Source organism: Triturus cristatus, chromosome 6 (genome assembly GCF_964204655.1).
Source record: "Triturus cristatus chromosome 6, aTriCri1.1, whole genome shotgun sequence".
In the NCBI taxonomy this organism is placed as follows: domain Eukaryota; kingdom Metazoa; phylum Chordata; class Amphibia; order Caudata; family Salamandridae; genus Triturus; species Triturus cristatus.
In genome coordinates, this window is record NC_140589.1 from 712723825 (window position 1) to 712749083 (window position 25259).

The 25259-nt window shown below is 43.1% G+C and overlaps 1 protein-coding gene across 2 annotated transcripts in view; it reads right to left on the reverse strand.

The window, feature by feature from the left end:
• Positions 1 to 25259, reverse strand: part of ARMC2 (armadillo repeat containing 2) — a 486620-nt gene that overhangs the window by 338565 nt on the left and 122796 nt on the right. For both annotated transcript variants that reach the window (XM_085611202.1, XM_085611201.1), the window contains exon 5: positions 7503 to 7605. In XM_085611202.1, coding sequence (XP_085467328.1) covers positions 7503 to 7605 — 103 coding nt within the window. The remainder of the gene's footprint in view (positions 1 to 7502; positions 7606 to 25259) is intronic.

Sequence of the window (25259 nt, forward strand, 5' to 3'; positions counted from 1 at the left end):
TGAGTTGGGCCACAGTGTACGTTTCTAAATTTTCTAGTACAAACTCCATCTTGCCCACTCAGGTCAGAGGACAGTTATTTGCAGTAACAATGCAGGGGGGTACCTTTAATAATACCTCCTCCCACCACCAGAGTAAATTTGGAAAAAAACAAAAACCCACAATTAGGAAGGCCGCTTTGAGAAAACTCCCGGTGTAGGCCTATGGACTACCCACAGTTATTGTTGAGTATACGTAGGCACAGCTCTATCCCACCACTGAACACCAATTATGTTAGAAAAACACTCCCACACTGGAAGGGTGGTGGTGTTCTCCCAGACACACTGTGGTAGCTTGGCTCGAGTGGTCAGGAATCAGGCTCCGTGCTAAGCATACGACATACCCAAACAATAACCATGCGTGCATCCGTTCCAAAAACGACTCTACACCGTAAAAATTATGAAAATATCTTTCTTTATCTTCTTTTTCTCTTAGTTGCTGATTAGATAAATAATAACACAATCACCATATACAACTTTTTAAATAGTGCAGGTCAAATAAATACTGGCTTAATGATTCAATAAATAGGGGTGATCATAAATAAGGAAGGTATAAATATAAGTGCAGTACATACAGGCAATTAAATATTTCGAGGCAATAAATACTGTAAACCAATAAATATTGTGCATCAATAAATACTGTGGACCAATAAATACAGTGAAGCAATAAATAGGTTAAATACAATAAATACAGTGCCCCTAATAAATACTTAAAAGCTGACAGTGACACTCATAGAATCAGATCACATTTGAATTCCTAAGGGCTGATTTGGCCCAGGCACAGCTTGTGGGGATGTGGAAGGCTTGAGGGTGTCTACTCCCTGGCTTGGACAAGGCTGAGGCCTAAACTGAGGTAGATCAAGGGGGGAATACCAGAGACCTGGCTCTCTCCCTCCACACAACCCCTCTAAATTAGTCTCAGCTCACCCCCTGGCACAGTCAGGTTGGTTCCAGCACCTCCCTAGCCCCTTAGAGCAGTCTCTCAGGTCTCCACAGGGCCTTAGGCGCCCTCTACTCCACTTACTGCCCTTTTTCTGATGCTCCGACGCCGCTGGAGTCGTGTCGACGCCGTGAGGCGGTTCCGATTCGATGTCGGCGGCCTCGGCACAATGTCAGTTCCTGACGACGCCGGTAGGCGGCTCCGGTTCGATGTCGGCGGCCTCGGCTCGATCTCGACCTCCGATTCGATGGCGTCGGGCAGTCTTTACTCGATGTCGACTTCGGGCGGCTCCGGTCCGATGGCGACCTCAACTTCGATGACGTCGGCCGGCCTTGACTCGATGTCGACTTCCGGCGGCTCCGGAGTGCGATCCTCACTCCCGACCTCCGGTGCTCCTCTCCTTAGGTTTCCGGCGACTCCGGAGTGCGACCTCCACTCCCGACCTCCGGCACGACTCTCTCAGGTTCCGGCGACTCCGGAGTACGATCCTCACTCCCGACCTCCGGTACACTTCACCTCGGTCTCCGACGACTCCGGAGGGCGGACTTCACTCCTCCAATGACGCCGCTCACTCGACCTCGGGTGACTTCCTCCTCGACCTCTGGTACTCCTCTCGACCTCTGACGGCGCCCTCTCTCGACCTCTGGCGGCTCCGGGTACGACGTCCGCTTTCCAGTCGGCGCCGCTTCTCCACCTCGGGCTCCAGGTCTCAGGCTACTCGACGTCGGACTCCAGGGAAACCAGTTTCCAGGTCAGGATCTTGCTGTTCTCTGTTTCTAAGGCCTGTTCCTGCTGTCCAGGTCCTTAGGATGGTTTTTCTTGCTTCTTCCCACACAGGGCTCCAGGCTGGGCTCAGTCAGTAGGGACTAGTATCAAGGGTGGGTTTATGGACCCCACTCCAGGCACAAGTTTCCACCCCTGCTGCTTCACTCCTTCCTCCTTCAAGTTTCTGCTGCTCTCTCTTCACCAGTCAGGTGCCAACTGCCAGCTCCAACTGCCAACTCTCTGTCTTAGCTTCCCAACATTCTAAACCGCCTCCAACTGTCACAGGGTTCTGGAATGTTCTGGAAGGTGCTTGCAGGTTCCAGTGGATGCTGGTGATGTCACAGGTGGCCACCATTTTGTGCTCCAGGCCCTCAGACAGAAGTTTCATGGGTAGCTAAAATAGCTCCCTGAATCTGCAGCAACACTAAAAAGTCTGGTGGTTCCCAAAAAGGAAAAATTCAAACAGGGTTTGAGGCAAAAGTGGGACAAAATAAATAATGATGAGGAGGGACCACCCAAAGGGCTGACAGGTCTAACACAGTGTATCTATTTTAACACTGAAGACTCAGGTGTTTCCAGAGGAATCTTACGTTTAATTGCCCTCTTAGCCAGCATCACGTGGAACAGGGATTCAGAGTCTGTGCCAGTATCTGCATTCGGAGGCATTGGAGATGGGGGTTCTCTTTCTTCTACACTTAGGCAGAAGAGGGTCAAGTGTTTGATGATTAATGGGCCTGAGAGGGAAAAAATCAGGCTACACCATGTGGAAGCTCTGGTTGTATTGGTGGAAGCACTGGACCAGCAACAGAAACCAGTGCAGGTTGAGCAGGAGCTATGCTATTCTATACAGAATGTAAGGTCTTCTGTATGCAGACACCGACCTCTGCCTCAAAATGGCTACATTCCATGAAGGAGGATTATGTGAAAGCTGCAGCAGTTAGAAAGCGTCAGCACTAGGTCGTTTCAGAGTTTTAGAATAGGAAAGAAGCCCTAACAATGCTGGCTCCCTTGATGCTGAATAGTGCTTTTGCTTGAGAATCGACATCCTGACTGATGCTGTACCTGTTTGTGATGGCGAGAATGTTGGTACCGTGATTGTCCTCAATAAAGAGTAGAGTCATCAGATCATGAATAGGATCTACCCAGTGCTTAATTTGTAAAATATGAAGTGCAGGTGCTCCCATTTTTTAGGAGACCACACCCACTTCCTTGGCTCCACCCACTTTCACCAATGGCTCCCCCCACTTCCTTTATTGGCTCTATCCACATCCACAAGCCTCAACACATCAGAGCCACCTCCTCACTTCTAGAGTTCAGCAAGAAGCTGAAGACCTGGCTCTTCACATAAACACCTCAAGTGCCTCACACCTACAGGTGTGCCCAATGCCCAAGCACCTGGATACCCTCTTGGGTGATTAGTGCGCTATGCAAATCAATATAATATAATATAAAATATGGAAAGTCTATAACAACAACTTATAAGTCAACTTGAATTACAGAATATGAGTAAAGGTCAAAATGCAGCCTTAGGAAAGGTAATATAAGGACGTGAGGCAGCTTCCCACCTTAAAGAGAATGTGCTTGTACAGTGCTGCTTGAAAGAAAGAGAGGGATGAAGGAAAAAATACATTAAGGAAGGCAACAATAAATGCAGGCAGGAAGGGGAGTACTGGTCTGGAGTGAGGAAATAAATGAGTAATGGATGAAAGGAGGAAAAAAAGAAATTGTGGAAGAAATGAAGGATAGAGGGAAAAAGGAAGCAAACTATGTGTGATGGATGACTAGAAAGAAGAAAGGAAAATGAAAAAAAAGCAGAAGGCAGTGTTAAGGATAAGAAAGAAAGAACTTAAAGGAAGGATGAAAGGAGCAGGAAAAAAATTAAGGAACAAAAAGGAGGGAGAAGGAAGAAATGCACCAAGTGTAGTGATTGAATAAAAGATCTCAGGTCCCCTTGAGCCAAGTTGTACTATCAACCTTTATATTATGCTTTGTACACCCCCACGTCCTGGCCAGTGGGCCTGTGTTGCTTAAACAGGTGCCTCTCACAGGGACATGCTAAAAGCGTGAATACTCCTACATGCTGCTAGCCTGCTGATCCCGTACAAGAAATAGGTATGTTGTTATATTACATTAATAATATCTCTTTCAATAACATTCCCATGACTGGAATGTCTCTCCATTCCTCTGGAGTGCCCGTGAACTTCCATCCACAACACTAGCCGGTTCCTCCCATTTCAAGAGGAATCATTTCTTTCATTAAACATGCTTTTTCAAGCACAGTCCTCTCCTCTCCCTATTTTGAAAATAAATTGCATTCCAAGCAGATTCTCACATAATAGTGCCTGTGACAATGCTAGCTACCACAGGGCTGACTAACAGTATAAAAACGACAACAGGAAAATGCTGCTACAAGAATTAAGACGCTTGCACTTACATTTCAGTCTAGAATGCCAGTAATATAGCTCAGTAAGTTAGTGCCTAGTAGCAAAGATTTGAATACAACATAAGATTCTTTCATTCTATGACTTAATTTTGAAGTCAATAAAATGACCAGCTCGTGCTCCTTGGCTCAATGACAGCCTCATGACAGAGCTGCAAATGGAACCTCATCATTAACTACAATAAACACAATCGGAGCTACCCAAAGTCTATCGATCCGTCCTGTGGTGGTCTGAGCGGCTCATCTCACTGGGAGTCGCGCCTGCCATGGATGTTTGCTGGCATATTTCACTGCAACGTGCCCCAGGCAGATAAACCTCATTGGATTTGTCGAGGCAAGCCCATAGCTGGTGCAATAAAGTGGAAACTTTAGGCAGGATGGCAAATTACCTTGATGACAGGTTAATGACATCGAAATTAATCAGCTCTTGTTCAAGATAAACCCAAAAAGGTTCACTTGAACTGGCAGGCTTTCCAGAAAACCAAGCAGCAAAAGTAACATCAATAAAAGGGAATATGGCAGAGTGTCAAATCTACAGTGACTGCCTGAAAAAGAAGAAAAAAAAAACCCGGCAGTTGTGTGCGCGTCTATTGCATTAAATAGGAAATTATCCTGACGTACTTCCTTCCTTATGACCAAGTGTCAGCTTCACATATGCAAAGCTGTACTGTCAAGTGTTATATGTGCTGACTTGGCCCTGGGTCCGGCGCGCTCTCATGAAATAAAGAGCCTTGCAGGGTGTTTAAAGTCCACGCTGTGATGAGCTTTCCTGTGTGCTGCAAGCTCTTCTTGCTGGACAATCAGTGATAACACTTCTCCCCTGCATGGCTGCATCTCCCTGCTCCTCTCTTGACAATGTGTGCGAGCGGGTGAGAAAGATCTGTGTGAACAGCTAGGGGGCAAGGCTACACTCTCCACAACGGGTCTGACTCTCCCACCCCCCCCCACCCTCCACTGAAATGTGGGAAAAAACAGCCTTTCAAAAGGCAGAGAAGCTCCACATGACGTTGGAAACTTGCGTTGTTACATCGTGAAAACGAAACTATAAGTCACTCTAAGAATGACAACATGCAAAAATCTATTCCCTGACGACGGCCACACAGTGCTTAATTTGTGCCGGTGCTTTCCGGTGCTTAGCACCGGCACTTATTTGTCAGGGCCGGGTCTATACACGATATTAGCTGCTGCCTGCTCACTGAGTTCACTCAGGTCTCCCCGTCGCAGCGAGGAGCTGATATCGCTCGTTACTATGCTTCACATTGTGTGCCGCAGACGCCCGCCCTATAATTAGACACACACTGCCAGAAACCACCTGGGTCCTAGACCCTGCCTCAGCTTACACCAATAAATCAAAGTAGTGCTACCAATGACCGATTGAAAAATATGTTATTAGTCCGGCCCGTCCCTTATTGGCAAATTCTGAAGTATGGGTCCCGACATGGACCAATGATCACTATTTTCGCCTGCGGCCCGCCCCAGCATTCTGCGCAGCCTCAGCACTAATCGGCCGCTGAAAGCAGAAGCAAGCAGCGTGTTGCGCAGCAGGCCTCAGGTAAATTAAACCTCTGAACGCGGCGGTAAATTTAAATTAATGATGACCCCCCCCCCCACGGACTGCGGGGGCCGCAGCAGCCCACTGCGCAGCTCCGCTCTGAGCTGCACCTGCTGTGAGCCTGAGTGAGTCTGAGGGGCATCAGGGGGCACGCACACGTTTGCCATTCCCAATGGAGTCGAGTGAGATAAGTTGCGACCAGACTCTGGGAAATTTCAGTTTCGTTTTGCTGAATGTTGCAGTGCTTCCTGCAATCAAGATCTCAGCCTCTGCGACGCCAACACACAGCTGGGCCCAGGCAGGGCGACGGACCATCGCGGATGGTGGCTAAAACATAGGATAACTGCAGCGGCCGGCAAAGTGGTGGTTTATGGAGCTAGTAGCTGAGCGAGCCTCACAGGCACATAGGCGACCCAGACAGCCTGTCGGCCCGTGTACGGAGCTGCGCTCGCCGGCTGACCTGCCCGGAATGTGTGGACTGACTTACATGGATTCTGTCACCCCCGCAGGTAAGTAATTTGGCGCATTAGGGTTGGTGTGAAGGGCACAGAAGCTGCTCCGTCACTGGGGATCTGAGTTTGTCCACTGTGGCCATCTACCACTGTGAGAGTTCTGATGGGTTGAGAACTGAGGCACAAGGGAAGGAGCCCATCCCTAGCTCTATCAAGCCAATGCTTCACCTTGTTGTTTATCAGATCTTTGGTATCGTTCAGTTTCATTTTTGAAAAAGATTTTGACAACATTAGCAGTCCTCCACTGAGAGTGAAGATGGACTACAAATCACATATACTCTGTGTCAGTTACATGCACCTTTCTCCCTCCTATGAGGGGCTTTTCACAAACAATGAAGGTATGATGAAAGCAGAGTGGAAAGAAACAGCCAATATTACTGAAATTAATCAAGAAACAAGGTAGGGAATACTCACAGATGTTAAACATGTTGAGAGAATCCAAAAAAGCTTTGGTAATAGGGAATAATCCTCTAAACAAAATATGACAAAAACTCTATCAGTGTTGAGAGATGCTTCTCCCACGAGCCAGAAAAAGAAATGAGGCAGTGGAGCACTTGACAGTAAATAACATGATGTGATATGTTAGCTGCAGGCTCCTCAAACAAGCACTTTTTGTTTTTCTACATCTCTATGGATGCTGCCATGCTGTCTCTCTAGTTGCATTTTCCTTTAATTGTGCTTGCTTTTTCCTTGTTCGCTAGTCAGAAAGGTTAGGCTCTGTACTGCACTGTTTCCTTTTTTGTGTTTAATTAGACATCATTTTGGAGAAGAATATTTTAAAAAATTCACAAAAATCAATCTTTAATATTCTGCAATACGTGTATCTGCATTTTTAAAAATACATAGTTCCATCATATAAAGAAATGATTTATATGTTTAAAAGTATTCTGGGACTCCTACATGCAAGTGCGAATATTCTAGTTTTTATGACCATCAATGAAGATCCTACAATATAGAACGTTATGAAAATAAAGAGGATTCTTGTGTCCCGCCTTGTCTGTAATTGTAAAGTATTATAAAAGGCAAGTATAAAACATGCCTATGTCAGAAGGCTATTCGTTGGCGTTTATCTATGGAGATTACAGCCCACATCCGTCAGTTTGCAGAGATATTTTCAACAATGTACTTAGTCACACTTAACACATGCCCCTGTGCTTTACTTATGAGCCAGGATTAAATATTTTTATGCTCTATATAAAAGGTTCTGAAATTGCTTTCTTATATTTGCCATTGTCAAACAGATCAAGATTTCCATACCTGCACTCTGTGTGTACCTTCTCTTCCTTGAAGCTGGAGCCCCTACCTGGACCGGAGGCAGCACAACTAGTTAGCGGCTCCTCTAAACTTGATTGTTTCTTTGCTGTAAAAGTAAAGTATAGGATTACCTTATGACAGCCTATCAAAAGCGACATGTGTGCGCCATGTTTACTGATCATTTGAAACCTATGACTCAGCATGGACTGAAACACACTTAGTCTAAAATCATATTTACAGAGCAACTGGCACTTTGTATGGGTATTTTGTTTATATACCCATCTTTGCTCAATTCAGATTTCTGTATTCAGTTTACTACCCTTCATCTAAAAGCTTTTTTATAGTATAACAATTTAAAAACACAATCAACAATGAAAATGTTGCTTTTAAAGGATAGAGTCGCAGATTAAATGCAATTATTATAGACAACATAATACTTTTAAAATCTACTTAGATGTTCCAATGACATTCGAATGAATAATCAAAATAATGTGGTGCAATTGCACATGTGCAGTTAACATAGGTGCCAAAGTGGGAGTTTATCAATGGAAGGAAGATAAACTGCAGTAGGCATAGGGCAGCGTGTGATAAAAAACAAACTACCACCTTTACAGGTTGAATTGTATTATGGGCATCAAAAATGAAGTAAACATTGGGAGATAAAACTGCTAGCATCCTATCTGTAAGAATGGCTTTAGAACTATACCCGTGTTTGGAAGGACTCAACATACATCCTGCATATCCTACATATAAGAAAACTTACACTGGTCAGGTTAGGAGTCATATAAGCAGAAACACAGGCCAGGTGCTCAAGATGTACCCAGCTGGGCAACATGTTCCATATTTTGTGGGCATGTAGGACCACACAGTTTCTTTTAGAAGGATGCTTTGTTCCACTTCGAGTCTATAAATCAATATCCAACTTCTGAGGGAGCCTCTGGTTGTCCTTCGGTGATCTTTCTTTCCTGATGACGCATGTGACCTCTTCACTAGCTATTATCACTCAGCTGGTTCTAGCTGCCTGTATCACACTATTCCAAAATCTAAAATCTCCTGACAAGAGATCAAATACGGCTTAAAGTGGCAGTATTTGGCAGCTATTGACTATGGAAAAGTTCACTGTCAAAATGCTATCTACATTTCTAGTCCAAAGAACAGCAGCAAGTTCTGAAAGAAACTGCTATATTATGGTACATCTTTTCCTCAAAGTGCTTGAATTAGAATATAGATGACTAGAACTGATTTATACGGGGGGCGTGGCTTGGCGCCCGATGGAGATGGCGGTGCTCGGGTGAAGCTCTCCGGTGGTCTACGGAGGAATCACGCTTCTGGACCGGGCTGACCCGCAATGGCAGCAGATTTGTGCAGATGAAGACCCGGGGATCGTTTTGTTACCCACGAAGCCCTTATTTTTTGCCAGCAAGTATGCGTTTTAACTCCTTTATTGGTCGCGTCCTCTCGCGGCCGCCATTTTGATTTTTACAGCGGATTTGTGGATCCTTCATCAGAACTTTTACTAACTATCTCCCATGCCTCCTGTCTGCTTTTACAATTGTTTTTGACAGGGATTCACCTCATTACACTGGGGTTTGAGGCTGTAGAGTGTTGCTGGGGGTTTGCTGGGAATCTGAGGAAACTAAGCACGGTGGCCATTTTGAGACTCTGAGGAAAACCTTGTGGAGCTCTTTCATCGATGCTTTGACGTTGCTGACTGGGAAACATTACAATATTATCTCTGCACTGATTTTTTCTTTGGTTTTGTTTTCAATGCGCTTTGCAAGCCCTTGTATTTGAACCACATGTGCACCTCATCTTTGCTGCCTCAAGGCACGTTGTTGGGTATTTGTGTCACACTCTCATCGATATTTTTTACTTTTGGGAAGAGTGTTCGTGGCGGCTACTGGGTGCTTTCGCAGTGCGCCTCACAGATCACACGTGGTGCGCACTCATCGTGACCTGGTGGTGGGAATTTTAGATCAGCATTTTATGGGAAGAACAACAGGAAAGCGTATCTCTCCATCCAAGAAGCATATTTTTATTAAAAACTCAAAGCTTTTTACGGAACTTTCTAAGCTTGTCATCCCTTTAGTGACTACGTCTCAGTGCTCAAACGTAACTATGGATCCTTCTTCTGGAGCTACTGGTAAATCTCACACTAAACGTCTTAAAAAAGACCCTCCCTCGCCGCCCAAGTCGACCTCACCTGTATCGATGGAATTACTGCTCGAGGAGATTAGGGCCCTCAGACCTTTTATGGAAGAGACTAATACCAAGCTGCAAATTTTAACTGAGAATTGGTCCCAACTAGATGCAAGGATCTCTACTGTTGAGCAGTCTGTTTCCTCTCTACAAGAGTCCTGTTCAGTCGTTTCTCATCTACATTCTCAAGTCTCTGTGTTGCAGAAACAGGTTGAGGATCTTGAAAATCACAACAGACGGAACAGTCTGCGCATCTACGGCCTGGGAGAGGGACTTGAAGGGTCAGACCTGATCGCCTTCTTTAAATCGTTTTTCCCCAAAGTTCTTCACCTATCAGAAGGGACACAGCTCAATATTCAACAAGCTCACAGGTTGGGCCGAGCTCCTTCCCACGCCAACCCGTCGCAGAAACCAAGGGGCGTCATCTTGTACTTCTTGGAATATACTGATCTGATGAAAGTGTTCTTAGCAGTTAAAGCTCGTCCGAGGATTACATGGTCAGGCTCGTCTTTATTTTTCACACAAGACTACGCCAAAGCTACAGCTAACAGGCGTAAAGCATTCCTCAATATGAGAGCAGATCTTCGCTCCTTGGGGGCCAGATTTGGTCTTTTCCATCCGTGCCTCTTCAAAGTTACATATAACAATAGAACAACGACATATGAAGATCCAATTCGTTTACAAAGCTTTATTAATTCCTGCAAAACAGTTGCTATGGACTCCTCCGGACCTTCTTCTTCATCGACCACTTGAATGGTTTCCTTTTTCCTTTTTCTTCTTCCACAGGTTCTTCAGACATTGTCAACCTTCTTATCACATTTAAAGATTGTAGAAATGTATCCCCGGTAGAATTTGATTTCCTTGATGCCGTTTTCACGAAGTTGCATTTTTGTGCTTGGTTCTTTATCGCTATTGTTGGTTTTTCGGTTTTTGCCCGATCCATTGTATTTTACATTTATGTGTTTTAATGTTGGCTCTACAGGATTATCTTTTCTGTTGTCTCCACAGATTTTCATCGTTGTATTGTGATTTCTCCCCGACTTTCCGCTCAGCCGACCTCAGACGCACTGCCTACTCCATGTGGCTCCACCCCCCGCATATTCCTGATTCTTACTTTGTAGGTATGTTTTCTTTTTGTCCTCCCTTAGCTATTTTCTCTTTTGTGTTTTTTGTTTTTTGCTTTTCTTTGATTGATTGTAGTTTTTCGTCAGTAGATGTTCCCCGTCTATTCATTTAATCCTATCTAATCTTTTTGATTATTCTTTTTGTCATAACCATTTCTATACTTCCCTATCACCTATCCACTTGGCTTACCCTTCCTTCCTGGTGTGATCTTTGATTATCCTTTCCTACTCTGGCTCTTTGATTCATCTTTTCATTTTAACTATGTCACTGGACAAATTGCTTCCTTTCTGCTCTACCCCTTTCTTATTCTACACTGCTCTCGTATTGAATCGGACTTCTGCTTTATGGTTGCATTATGTTTTGTCTTTGAATACCTACGCCTTTGAAACTGATTTTATGGAATGTTAAGGGTTTAACTTCTCCCATCAAAAGGCAAAGAATCTTGACCCACTTAGCCAAGCTAGATGCTGATATTGTTTTTTTGCAAGAAACTCACCTCTCTGATGTTGAATCATTAAAGTTGCCAAGGGGTTGGGTGGGGGAAGTCTTCTTTTCCCCAGGTGATGGTAAACGAAATGGAGTGATGATTCTTTGCCGTAAGTCCCTCCCGCTTTTACTATTGGCTCAAGATTCAGATGTAAATGGAAGATGGTTGAATGTTAAATTGTCGTTGAAGGGAGTTCCCGTTTCTCTTTTTAACGTTTACGCCCCTACATGTGTCGAACCCTCCTTTTGGTCCACGCTGGCTAAACAAATTACCCTTTGCATGGAGGAAAATTTCATTTTGGCTGGCGACTGTAACCAGACCTTTGACCCGTTTGTAGACAGGAATTCCAAAGCTTCCTATATTCCTAACAAATCTCAGGAATCATTTGTACGAGCTATAACTCAACACAAGCTTTTAGACGCTTGGCGTCTCTGTAATCCGATCACCAGAGAGTACACTTTTTATTCCCCATCGCATCAAACTCAATCAAGAATTGATTACGTATTTGTTTCTCATTCTATCTCACAAACCCTTACACATGCGGAGATTGATCCCATTTTATTGTCAGATCATGCCCCTGTTTCAATTGGTCTCGAGATTCTACCTAAGGTTACAGGTCCCAAAAGGTGGCGTTTTAATAATGCCCTCCTCTTGGACCCAAAATGTATTGCCTACTTTACCACCTTCTTTGATTAATTTTTTGTGCTGAATCAAACCCATTCCATGCCCCTCTCACCTGTAAGGGACGCTTTCAAAGCCTCAGCGAGGGATTTTATTATTGGCTTTGTTGCTAAGAGACGAAAAATCTCTCGTAAACTCACCAAAGATCTTCTACAGCACATTAAAAAATTGGAGCACTCTTTTTACACCTCGCACTCGAAGCAGTCTCTCACAGCTCTCATTAATGCCAAATTGCAATTTAACAATAAATCAACGGAGGACGCCTCACTATATTTGTTAAAATCCAGTGTCAAATTTTATGGGTGTATAAACAAAGCAGGGAAAATATTGGCTAATTATTTAAAAGTTAAACACAACAAACTCAATATCGAATCTATTTACGATGGTTGCTCAGACTTAAAATTCAAAGATGCCGATATTTTGCACGAATTTTCTCTATTTTACAAATCTCTCTATGCCTCGGAGTCACAACCCTCTGATCATTCCTTATCTCACTTTTTCTCTAAATCTCCAAAGACCTCCTCACACTTTGTCCCCTCTGGAGTTGGATTTAACACAGCAAGAACTATCAAATGCTCTTCAGCAGCTTAAAAAAGACAAGGTGCCGGGGCCTGATGGTTTTACAGTAGAATTTTATCAGCACTTTTCCAAACTCATATTGCCCAAACTACATTCTCTAATAAATCTCTTTAGTACATTAGGTAGTTCCTCACGGTCTTTCTCAGAAGCACACATCTGCATCATACCCAAAGAAGGTAAGGATCACAGGTATTGTAAAAATTACAGACCCATTTCCCTGGTAAATATTGATTATAACATTTTTTCCAAAGCCTTTGCCATACGACTAGACTCTTACTTGCCTGATTTATTAGGTAAGGAACAATCTGGATTTGTCAAGGGTAGATTTATAACTGATAACACAAGACTCCTTTTTAATATTCTGTCTAAATCTTCACATTTAAAACACTCCCTCGGGGCAATTGCACTTGATGCTGAAAAAGCATTTGACAGGGTTGAGTGGACCTATCTGTTCTATACTCTTAGATGGTTTGGTTTTGGGCCTAAATTTATATCCTTGATTTCTCTTCTTTATTCCAGTCCACGTGCGGCTATTTGTGACAATGGCTTGATCTCCTCGTTTTTCGATTTAGGCAGAGGAGTGCGTCAGGGCTGCCCTCTTTCTCCTTTCCTTTTTAACTTAGCTTTGGAGCCATTTCTTTCTAAACTACGTCAAAATAAGAATTTACACGGCTTTCAAACAGCAAACTCTCACATTAAACTAGCAGCTTATGCTGATGACATCTTACTTTTTATGTCCAATCCTAGTGACTCCATTCCTGCCTTTCTGGCGGAGGTACAAGCTTACTCTAAAATTTCTGGTTATAAGTTAAACAACGATAAATGTGAGATCCTCCCCCTGACCAAGTACACTTTTAAGGCGGACTTCAGTGCCTCAAATTTCACATGGAGCCCCTCCCATATTAAATACCTCGGCTTGCATGTTACCTCTTCAATACCAGACACGGTGGCGCTATGCATGAATAAATGTATAGAGAAAATTGCTGACCTAGCGGCCAAATGGCATCCCCTCTACTTATCGTGGTGGGGTCGCTTGGATACTATAAAGATGATGCGGTCACCCATTATACTATACACCATCTCTAACATTTCAGTTCCCATCCCTGCTAAATTTTTTAAAAGGATCAATTCCACCCTTTCCTCATTTTTGTGGAATTCAAAGAGGACTCGAATGTCTCTATCTAAACTAGCGCGTCCTAAAACAGAAGGTGGAGTTAACTTTCCTGATTTTCAGGCTTATCAAGACGCTTTTCTCCTACGTCAAGCCTCTCTTTGGTTGCTCGACCCTTCGGAGGAATGCCCCTTATGGTTCACAATTGGACGTCTTTTTTTATCCCCTTTCTCTTTCTCTGAGTACCTTTCCTTCTCACGTAAACCGCAGGCTGTGTCCACTCCTATAATTAAATTGACCTCTAAACTTTTGGCTTCTACATTCCCTCCTCCCCCCAACACTATTGACTATTTCCTGAATTCAACAATTTGGCACAACAAGGATTTGGTTATTCGTAATAAACCAATCTATTGGAAGACCTGGTGACAGAAAGGTTTAATATGGATACACCAGTTATTCTCACATTCAAACTTTTTATCCTTTCCCTCACTCAGACAACTATTCAATTTACCTGCCTCATTTATACATAAATATAATCTACTCAAGATGGCTGTGATGGATAAGTATGTTCAACTATCCGCTACATCCAATGTTCCCACTCTCCAGACCCCTTCTTCACAACTTTCTACCCTGCTTAAAACTAAACCCACAGCCTCCATTATATACAAGTACTTACAAGGAAAAGATATTGTCAGGCAGAAATCTAAAATAGAAGAAGCATGGGAGCGAGATTTTCAACTCTCGTGGCCAGTAACTTTATGGAATAATATATGGATTAAATTGCGCAAATCCTCCAGAGCAGCTAACATATTACAAACCTTGTTTTTTGTGTATCATAGACTTGTATTTACTCCGAGTGCTTTGAGCAAAAGATTTGCGACTACTTCAGATGTTTGTTGGTCATGCTCCTCCCCAAATGCTGACTTATTGCATATGTTATTTTTGTGTCCACTAGTAGACAGTTTCTGGAAACAAGTCTGGTCCCAAATCAACCTAATTCTTGGTTCTAAATTATCATTTTCCATCACCCATGTTTTCTTAGGGAGTCTTTCACCTTGTTGGAAGAATGTTACAGTTAATGTTAAAATTATTGATTTGTTATTAGCGGTTGCCTTTCAGCAAATCACTGTTAATTGGAAGGATTTCACAAAACTTTCTAATAAGGCATGGTGGTATGCTGTTTGCCATAACCATAGGTTGGACACTTCCTTTGTATATCCCATACAGATGGCAGCGAAGCTTTTGGACCTGTGGTCCCCTGTTACACTTTACCTTGATGTATGTGCTAAATGATGTTCCCAGCTAAAACCGTCTCAGCAGGAAGTTTTCAAACCCCCTTGAACCCCTTATACGTTCCCAGATTATTTATAACTCCAATACTTCTACGATTTACTTTTTATGTATTAACTGTTTATTTTTTATTCATAAGTCCGATTCTACTTTGTGTAGTGCAACCTACTGTACTGTATTGACATGAATTTATTGTTATGACTTCTGTATTGACACCTTTATTTCTATTAATAAAATGTTCTTTCTGAACTAAAAAGAACTGATTTATACCTGTCCAATTTGGTGCTTATATGCGTTGAACACTTTTTCAGACTTGAAAAATACTATTGACGCAAATTTAGGTTAACACTCGCCACCAATACAAAACATCACATTTGTCAACCCTCACACACCAACACATTTCACTACTGCGAACTCAGACCATTGTGGCAAATACTCATTGATATGTTAATCAATAAAGATCAGATACTTACGAGTGCTGGAATGATTAATCTTAAAATACTTTGCTGCAAAATATGAACATGCTTAACTAAGAGATAGTTAGAAACAGATTTTCCTTATCACTGAAACGAACTTGAGCTTTAGGAAACTTCACTTTGAAAATGGCTTTAATAAATTCTATACCAAAATAAACTGACAGGCAGGACAGAGAGCTCAGGTAACTTTCAAATAATGCAGCTTAAAATCTCCCACTATAGGACAATTGAAATGTTGATGGCTAACCTTACTAACTCAGGGCCTGCTTAAAGTTTGGCAGACAGGGTACTTCATCACAAACACAACAGAGAACCCTGTCCGCTAAACTCTTGGCCCACTTGCAGGCCAAAAGTATTCCGTTGGCTGTGACACAGAGTACTGTTGAAATAATACTTTTCTGATGGCCCCATAGAATAGGAGTTGACAGAGGAAGAACTTTACACCACCCACCATATTTAGGGTGAATGGTGTAAAGTATTTTCTTCCTGTCCATCACCACCAGGAAAAACCTCATGGTAAGGTACAAGAAAAAAAAAAATAATGCCCCCCACAGCCCAGTCGAAAACTCCAAGTGTGTGCGGGGCATTAGTTTTTCTAAAACAAACTCCCACTTTCGGAGTTTGTTAAAAACAAATGAACTTATGAAAAGTTGGACTGCTGACTGTCATGTTTGATGGTACCATCCGTCAATATTTCCTACATTGAAAGGAACAGTCATGACAACTGTTCCTGGCAATGTAGAGAGCTGGCTACTGCATCGGCAGCCAACTCTAAAATTGGAGGGGGGGGGGGGGTGCCTCAGGATAGGGGAGGTACTTTCCTCCACCATCCTGATGAAGCAAACTCCATCTGCCAACTCTTTATAGGGCCCGCAGACAAAAAAAAACTATAAACTTGCCAGTTCTCTACAAACCTTCTAATTCAAATGAAGGCATATCTAAGGAAGAATTTTTTACGTTGAATAGCTTATTACTTTTGTCGAGCCAGGTTAAGGGCCCAATTTATATCTTGCCGCTAAGCGCACTCCATTGCGGGGCAAAGACTCCTATGACTTCATCACTATTTAATTGGTTCATAGGAAATAATCTTGCTGTGAGTGACTCCCATAGATGGACTGAGTGCACATATTGACTCTTCGATATCGTCTTATGTAAATTATTCCATTAAAGATATGCTTGTGTGGTATATGCTTTTTCCCTCGCTGATAATGTTCATGATGGCAACAGTTGACAGTTACTTATTCTTGTACCTGCTAATTGTGAACACTCAATAAAGAATGTTTAAAAAATGTATTAAAAAATTATATTCCATCGCAACAACGGTGGGGTATGCTTACTGCCAAGATAATGATCTGCTCGCATGATTTATATGTGGGCGGACCATATGTATGGCTATGGCGGTGATTATTCAGTCATTGCCATAGCCAAACCTCTCCGACGGCCAGACAGAATAAGGGCCATTGGAGAAATTGCTATATGTCTATCTTCCCAATTAGGATGAGCGGACATATTGCCATTATTTTACTATCTGTCACCGTCAGGCAAACCCTGGCAGTAAGGGACAGTAAAAATAATGCCCCCCTCACCATGGGAGATAACTCATGAGGTAGGCTTTTTCTTTTTCAAAACGAAAATCCCATTTCAGAGATTTGTTTTTGAAAATTAAAAAGAAAACTTTGGTGCAGTGCTCCGTCATGTAGCCAGAGCCCTGCAACAAGCAGCATTGACAGGAACCGCCATGACGGAGGTTTATGTTAATGTTTTATAAATGACCGCCAGCTTGGCGCTCATTTATAAATTCGGTGGGCAGTCCCTCCACCAAGGGGATGGAATAATCTACTCCGCCCCACAGGCCATCCGACGAAATATAAATCGGGCCATATATCATCATGGGTGATTTTATCCTCTGTAGAGAGAGGACTATAAGTATAAGCAAGTCATTGTTATAACATTTTGAAGCTTTCGTTTTTACAAAAGCAGATCATCAAGCTACCCATTCACAAACCAACTGTTTTTTGCTTTCAAATTATCTAAGAAAGAAAAGTTGAACAGCAACACTATAGCATATAGAAAACACTAACTGGAGAGAATATCCATCCAATATGTCTAAATTAGATGTTATGACTCTGAAATCCAAGGTTACCGCTTGTAGACTCAAGAGTAAAATATATCAAAGTATTTCACTCCCTTAAAAATTGGACAAAATACTAATATCACGTCATTACAAAATTGGCTCAAATGGTGGATTTAAGTGAGGATGAATGGAAGAGTGGCATTAATAGGGACATGTGTGTTGTGTACACCAAAATTAAAACGGAAGCCAGGATTGAAGGGAGCAAGGAGAGGCTGCAATCTGGAGTTAAACAAGTACTTTCTTCACTCTTGCATCCCTGACTTTCAACAATCAAGAGTATTAATTTCCTCCTCACTAAGTGCAACATTGTTCGGGAGACAGCAATAGGTAGCTCCCTGCTTAAGCATGATTGGGTAACATGAAAGTAGGAGGGTAGTCATAATACCTAATCACTGTGGAAACATTCAATTGCTTGTGATACAGAAACAATTCTAAGGAGCAAGTTTGTAGTCCCTCTACTATTATAACAAACATGTTTAACTCTAAATGAACACCTGTGATTGGATTGATGATTCTAAACACCCATTGTTATTTTGCTTTATAACTATCTAGATGTTAATGTGTCCCTTAATACTAAGGCAAAACACATCTTTGCCAGAAAGTATGCACATGCATTTAAGTAGAGGTCATTTAAATTATACTTAGTATGGTCAGACTTCACTGTACATACATTACATGAGTCTTACACAATATGCATCTCTCCACTTGCAAGGTAATGTAGGGCCTCTAACATTTATATCAGACCCAGAGTCTAAAGTGGAATGTTTTTGCATTGTGCAGTTGACTGTTCTTACTTATATTATTATTCTCAATATATTGTTGCTGCATCTCTCAGATAGTATGCTGTCCTTGAATTGTATGGTAAAACGTCAGTGCCATTCTCAGTTGTAAACTGTTTCCCCACGTGTAAATCAAAGATAGAGCTGTGTATAAGACTGTGAGCTGGATTTGAATACTACATTATCTTATCTTATATTAAATTATCTTGCAATGTGGTATATGTCTTTAGCTGTAAACGTATATTACGGTTTTTATCCCTTTAATAAACGCCAAATTATACTTGAATGGAAATTGGTGCGCTGACCCTTCTCTAAAATTGTAAAACTTTTTACAAATTGAACCATCAATGCTATCACCAGATCTTACCACCTAGCATATCTAACAAAACCAAAGCTATCATATTAGACTTGAGGTTGTAGGTAATAATACCTATGGGCTCTGTCTGACCTCCCCTCGGCCTTCCCCACTCTGCGACTTAGCCAAACATACTCTCAGAAACCACAAACAGAGTTCTTGTAGCCCCTCTGAGACTCTGAAAAGCCAAATGTATGATAACTTTTGATTGGGTAGGATTAAAAATAATCTTTCATAACAAAAGACACATTTTATTTTAAAACTCTAAATTCTCATTTTAAAGAAAACTGATCACTTTGGGATACCAAAACTAAAGAGTTGCGCATTCCCCTTTTTAGGTCACGGCCTGGTGAAAGCAGCGCATGCACTGCTCTGCCATGTAGAGGCCTTTTGGAATCGATACAATTCCAGCGTGCACGCGGGGAGACAAACGAGACAGAAGATGCACACGCGGGAATTGGATGCTTTACTGGCGGCGTGATACACTGGGGACTTTTTTTTTCACCGCCAGTTAAGGCAGTCCCCGCGTGCACATCTTCTGTCCGTCCCATGACGGGCTGCGCTTGTGTTACGGTCTGCTGCAGCTCTGACGTGGCTGGCGTGGCATGCGTTAGGGCCCCCCCTTGCAAAGCCCCAATAATACCGCTCTTAGAATGACTCACTCCGGGCTCAAGCACCGTTAGTTTCTGCTTAAACTTCTGCCTGGATTCTGCGAAGTGCTGCTGCTTCCAGTGACATTGTGCACGTTGCGCCATCTCGGAATGGGTTCTATAGGCTCTTTCCTTGTGACGTTTACCACAAGTGGAGCACAGATCCTGCTAAGCGTTTCCAAAAGTGCGTATTCTAGGAAGCAAAGACAGAGTGCACAAGGGGCCCTTAAAATGACACTTGGAAGGGTCTGCTTCCCACAGATTGATGAGATTTGGGGCTCACCTTCCAAAGCGGTGCGTTGTAAAATGCTAATGATCTGCTGGTGGCACAACAAGTCTGATTTACAAAGCACGAGTAAATGTAATCTAGATGCGCAAATAGCTTTTTTACAAAGCATTAAATCCCTTCCAGAATTCACAAAATTGATTTTCCTCACATGATAGTATCTTGAAGTAGGACTGCCTCAAAGCGTGTGCCCACCCTCAAACTTACACACGGGTATTCACTAACTTCCACCCCTAAGACACTCCCACCCGGGAACACTCGGAAAGAACACCAAAACATTTTCGGGGGTGTAGGGGAACAGGGTTCTACACAAGAAAATATTTTTTCCTAGTGGAATAAACATACAAATAATAGCAACTGCGCACACGCAATGGCATTTTCCCATGCGCAACTCTACACTTCGTACCACTATGCATGCAGAAATGCTTCGGCGTAGTCGCAATTGTGAATTCACAAAAGCCTGACAAGAATATGGCTGAAACCTGATGAGTGTCACAGCTTGCCCATACAATGTCGTAAACCTCTGGTTGTAGATTTATTGATTTTGATTTTGTTTTAGAATTGTGCCCAAAGAGTGTTTTTTGGCTCATAAACAGCGGGTGCCTGTCGGAGTAAGTGAAACCAATAATTAGTATCCAGTGCTCAGAGTTTGCTAAACTGAGATTATGTTTTTACTGTCCTCAATGCATTTTAGTAAATATACAGATAATTTTAAAATATGAATATTATTTTACTTTAAATAACTCCTCTTTTGCAATTAACAAAGGCACATAACCATAAAGTAGGATTTCACCTGTTAAGACTGTATTCAGACCAGGCAGCAGCAAGGCCCATCTTATGAAACAGTGCTGTCAACGCCATCATTTGAGCAGACTAGTGCAGATAGCGCTTGCAACCACAGATCTGCTGTCTTGCATCACAGAAGATGAGAAGAGGTCTAGTGCTCAATTCAGGGAACTCAGTTTATCTTCCTCTGGAGGATAAAGTACTAAGTAAGCTAAGATTGGAACCTCGGAGCTGCAGATTCACATCTCGGCAGCGAGAGATGTGTGTTCCTTCCAGGGTCTGTGTGTGCCACTGAGGGCCATCAAGTATCTCCTTTCCTTAAAAGGACACCTAGCTACACGTTATGTGACCTTTTCAGCCATATAGATTGGCGATGCCGGGGGACTTCAATCTGCAGTATAAAAAAGAAACATAACAGAAGCACTGTGTTCTGGCTACCTTTCCACATACATAATGCCTGGATGGAGAACATGTATAGCACACAATTACCAAAACAAAACTAAAACAAAAAGTATAGGCAGAGGGTTTAGATCTCCGCCTCAATATACATTACGTTTTTTCCGTATTGTCCTACAACGCCGCCAAATCAGGGAGTGCTCCGTCCCCATTTATTCTAGAAAAAGAGTTATTCCATCTTCGATCATTTCCAGGTTGAAGAGGAGTTTGTGGGCAAACTTAAATGTCAAAGGCAAAACAACACCTTGAAAGGTATCGTTTTCTCTGGACAAGTGGCATACAATTCCACAATGGTAAATGCATCTATGGTCCCCAGAAAAACCTCTGTGAATTTCTAGCAGGCATAAATAAGGTATTTTTGGCCATAAACTCATATTTACCGCTGAAAATAACTGTTACTATGGCTCACAATCTGCTCCCGTTTTCTGATGTAAGTTGGAGAAAGAGTACCCCCGCCCCAACCTTTGCATGTAAGCAATAAGAGACTGCATCGAAGTCTGACAGTACCTACACACTTTAAGACACTTACATTTGGAAAAACATTTAATTGCCAAACATGCGATTTGTAAACGGCAGCCACTGACTGAGATCATAAAAAGGGTGGATGTTAGCTAACCTAAAAGACAAGCTTTGTGCTGATTCTTCAACCTGGACGTGCTTTACAGGCTGAAAAATAGCTCCAAGGTGGTGTAAGAGTTTTTGTAACTGCGACGGACTGCACAGTATTTTTACCTATCTGTAGCTTGAACATTGCATAAGGTGTTATCGGCCCTTTCATTGCGACTTAGAGGAACAGCTACAAGAGAAACCTCCTGAGTGCAAATATTAACTGCACTTTATTCTGATTTAAACGCTAAATTGAGGAAAGTTGTGCAAAAATATAAACCTAAACAATCGATTTGCAAGACTTAGCCAAGCTGCACTGTATTCTTTGAGAAGTGCCGATTACCACTCGGTATCAAAGTCCCATCACAAAGATGAGAGCTATCTTGTATCCTTTTTAGGGTCGATCCTGCAAGAGCATGTGCTAGTGCTTGGAGATCGACTGTTACTTACCATTTGTTGACTTGTAAGGCACTCTTCTTTACAGCCTCATAATTCAACAAGGCAGGCCTAAAATAATTTCCATTCCTCTCTGTGGAGCAGGGACCAAGCCCGCTGCTCCCAACATCATTGAGGTACTATTTTGTTCTTTTTAACTTTTAGTACCCTGGATACAGAAGGTGTGTGTCTAGCAAAAATGTCCTCAACAGGACAAACAAAATTGCAAAGATTTTTTTTCTATAGCTAACTTTTTTATTTTGCCAAGTCTTTTTTTCTCACTTTGCACTCATGTTTTCTTTTTTTTTTTTTTTGCTCACGGGCGCTGTTCTTAAAAGATGAGAACTAGCTTATTGCAAAGCGGCATTGTTTCTTTCTTTAAGTGTAATTTCTGAAATGATGCTTTAACACATAATCGTGTAGTACACCACAATTTACCCACCCCGTTCCACCTCACGCCAATCCACCCCACCTCACCTCACACTAATCCGCCCCACTCCAATCCAAACCATAGACCCAATTCAATCCACTCTAATCTACCCTCTTAACCCACTGCAATCTGCCCCTCTCCAATTCACCTCACTCCAATTCAAAACAATCTGCCCCAAACCAATCCTCCACACTCCAATTTGCCCCACGCCAATCTAAAACAATCTGCCCCACTACAAAACAATTGCTCCTCTCCAATCCAACACAATCTGCCCTACTCTAATCCATAACAATCGGCCTCCCTCCAATCCATAACTATCTGCCCCACTCCAATTCAAAACAATCTTCCCCACTCAAATCCAAAACAATCTGCCCCACTCCAATCCAAAACAATCTGCCCCACTCCAATCCAAAACAATCTGCCCTAATCCAATCCAAAACAATCTTCCCCACTCCAATCCAAAACAATCTGCTCCAATTCAAAACAATCTGCCCCACTCCAATCCAAAATAATCTGCCCCCACTCCAATCCAAAGCAATATGCCCCACTCCAATCCAAAGCAATCTGCCCCACTCCAATCCAAAGCAATCTGCCCCACTCCCATCCAAAACAATCTGCCCCACTCCCATCCAAAACAATCTGCCCCACTCCAATTCAAAACAATCTGCCCTACTCCATTCCAAAACCATCTGTCCACTCCAATCTGCCCTAATCCAATCCAAAACAGTCTGCCCTACTCCAATCTGCCCCTCACCGATCCACCACAATCCGCCCTACTCTATTCAAAATAGTCTGTCCCACTCTATCCAAAACAATCTGCCCAACTTCAATCCACAACAATCTGCCCCACTCCAATCCACAACAATCTTCCCCACTCCAACCCAAAACAATCTGCCCCACTCCAACCCAAAACAATCTGCCCCAATCCAACCCAAAACAATCTGCCCCAATCCAACCCAAAACAATCTGCCCCACTCCAATATGCCTCACTCCGATACGCCTCACTCCGATACGCCTCACTCCGATACGCCTCACTCCGATACGCCTCACTCCGATACGCCTCACTCCAATTCAAAACAATCTGCCCCACTCCAATCGAAAACAAATCACCCCAGTCAAATCTAAAACAACCTGCCCTACTCCATTCTAAAACACTCTGCCCCACTCCAATCTGCCCCATGTCAATCCAAAACAATCTACCCCACTGCAATCCAAAACAATCTGCCCCACTGCAATCCACCTCACTCCAATCCAAAACATTCTGCCCACTCCAATCTACCCCACTCCAATTCAAAACAATCTGCCCCACTCCAATACAAATTAATCTGCCCCACTCCAATACAAAACAATCTGCCCCACTCCAATCCAAAACAATCTGCCCCACTCCAATCCAAAACAATCTGCCCCACTCAAATCTAACACAATCTGCCCTATTCCGTTCTAAAACAATCTGTCCACTCTAATCTGCCCCACTACATTCCAAAACAGTCTGCCCTACTCCAATCTGCCCCTCACCAATCCAAACCAACCTGCCTAGTCCAATCTGCCGCACTCAAATCCAAAGCAATCTGCCCGACTCCAATTCAAAACAATCTGCCCCCTCCAATCCGCCTCACTCCAATTCAAAACAATCTGCCCCACTCCAATCAAAAACAAGCTGCCCCACGCCCATCCATCTCACTCCAATCTGCCCTACTCCAGTACAAAAGTCTGCCCCACTCTAATCCGCCCCACTCCAATCCAAAACAATCTGCCCACTCTATTCTGCTTAACTCCAATCAAAAAAATCTGCCCTTTCCAATCTGCCCCACTCCAATCTGCCCCACTCCAAATTCGCTCCACTCCAATCCACCTCACCCAAATCCACCCACTCCATTCTAATTCACCCCACTCCAATACACGGCAATTCACCCCACTTCAATCTTTTTTTAGGTCTCGGCCTGGCGAAAGCAGCGCATGCGCCGCGCTGCCATGCAGAGGCTTCTTGGAATCAATACGATTCCAGAAGCCTCGTCCCAGCTCCGCCTTAAGTTTTGATTTGTGCGCGCCGTTTTACATCACAAATTATGCCAAAGGCAGTGCAATGATTGCACTGAAGGCATGTCACTCGCAGATTGTTGCCACCCTGTCTCCTTTTATCCACATCCTGCGGGATTGGATCTCTTACCGGCGGCAGTACACACACTCCTTCATTAGGCGGTGTGCACTTTTTTCTTCACTTTTGTGCACTCTCCGCTCGCCTTAGCTACAGTTTAGGTCATGTGATCGCGGAGGCGGGCCAAGACAAGCAGGAAACACACAGAAAGTCAACAAGCCCCGGAGCACAGAAGCAGCTTTGTCCCGAAGCATCGTGCCTTACTTACTTCAGGAATCACCGACCTACAGATACCCCCCACCCCCTCCCCTTAGCTTTGAAGGAATCATACAGCCTTCCCTGCTCCATCCATGGGCGAGGGTTACTACTGGGCGACTTTACTGCTCATTGCAGGGGTGTCTGTGGCTGCTAGAATGCAGAATGTACAGCTTATCATCAGTTAGTCGCAGACGACTTCCAAGCTTGTTGTGTTTTTTATTTCAAATATTGTATGGAGTTTGTTGAAATGAGGCACTTAACTGTTCAATTATATCGGTGCACTGGAAGGACAATGCAATGGCGTGTTGGCAGGCGGAGTCAAAGACTTGAATACGAACAGGATATCCCGTTTGGACGATGGTATGCATATTTGCACACAGGCCACGCAGACGATGCAATGACCGATGTGCGACTCGCCTCTGGAGCGTGAAACTTCCATGGCTGCCAAGTTTTCCGCTTGGTCATGTGTTTTATGTTTTCAATCCACTAATGTATGCCATTCCAGTGATCGTATGTGCGGCTCTGTGATGGACACGTTATTG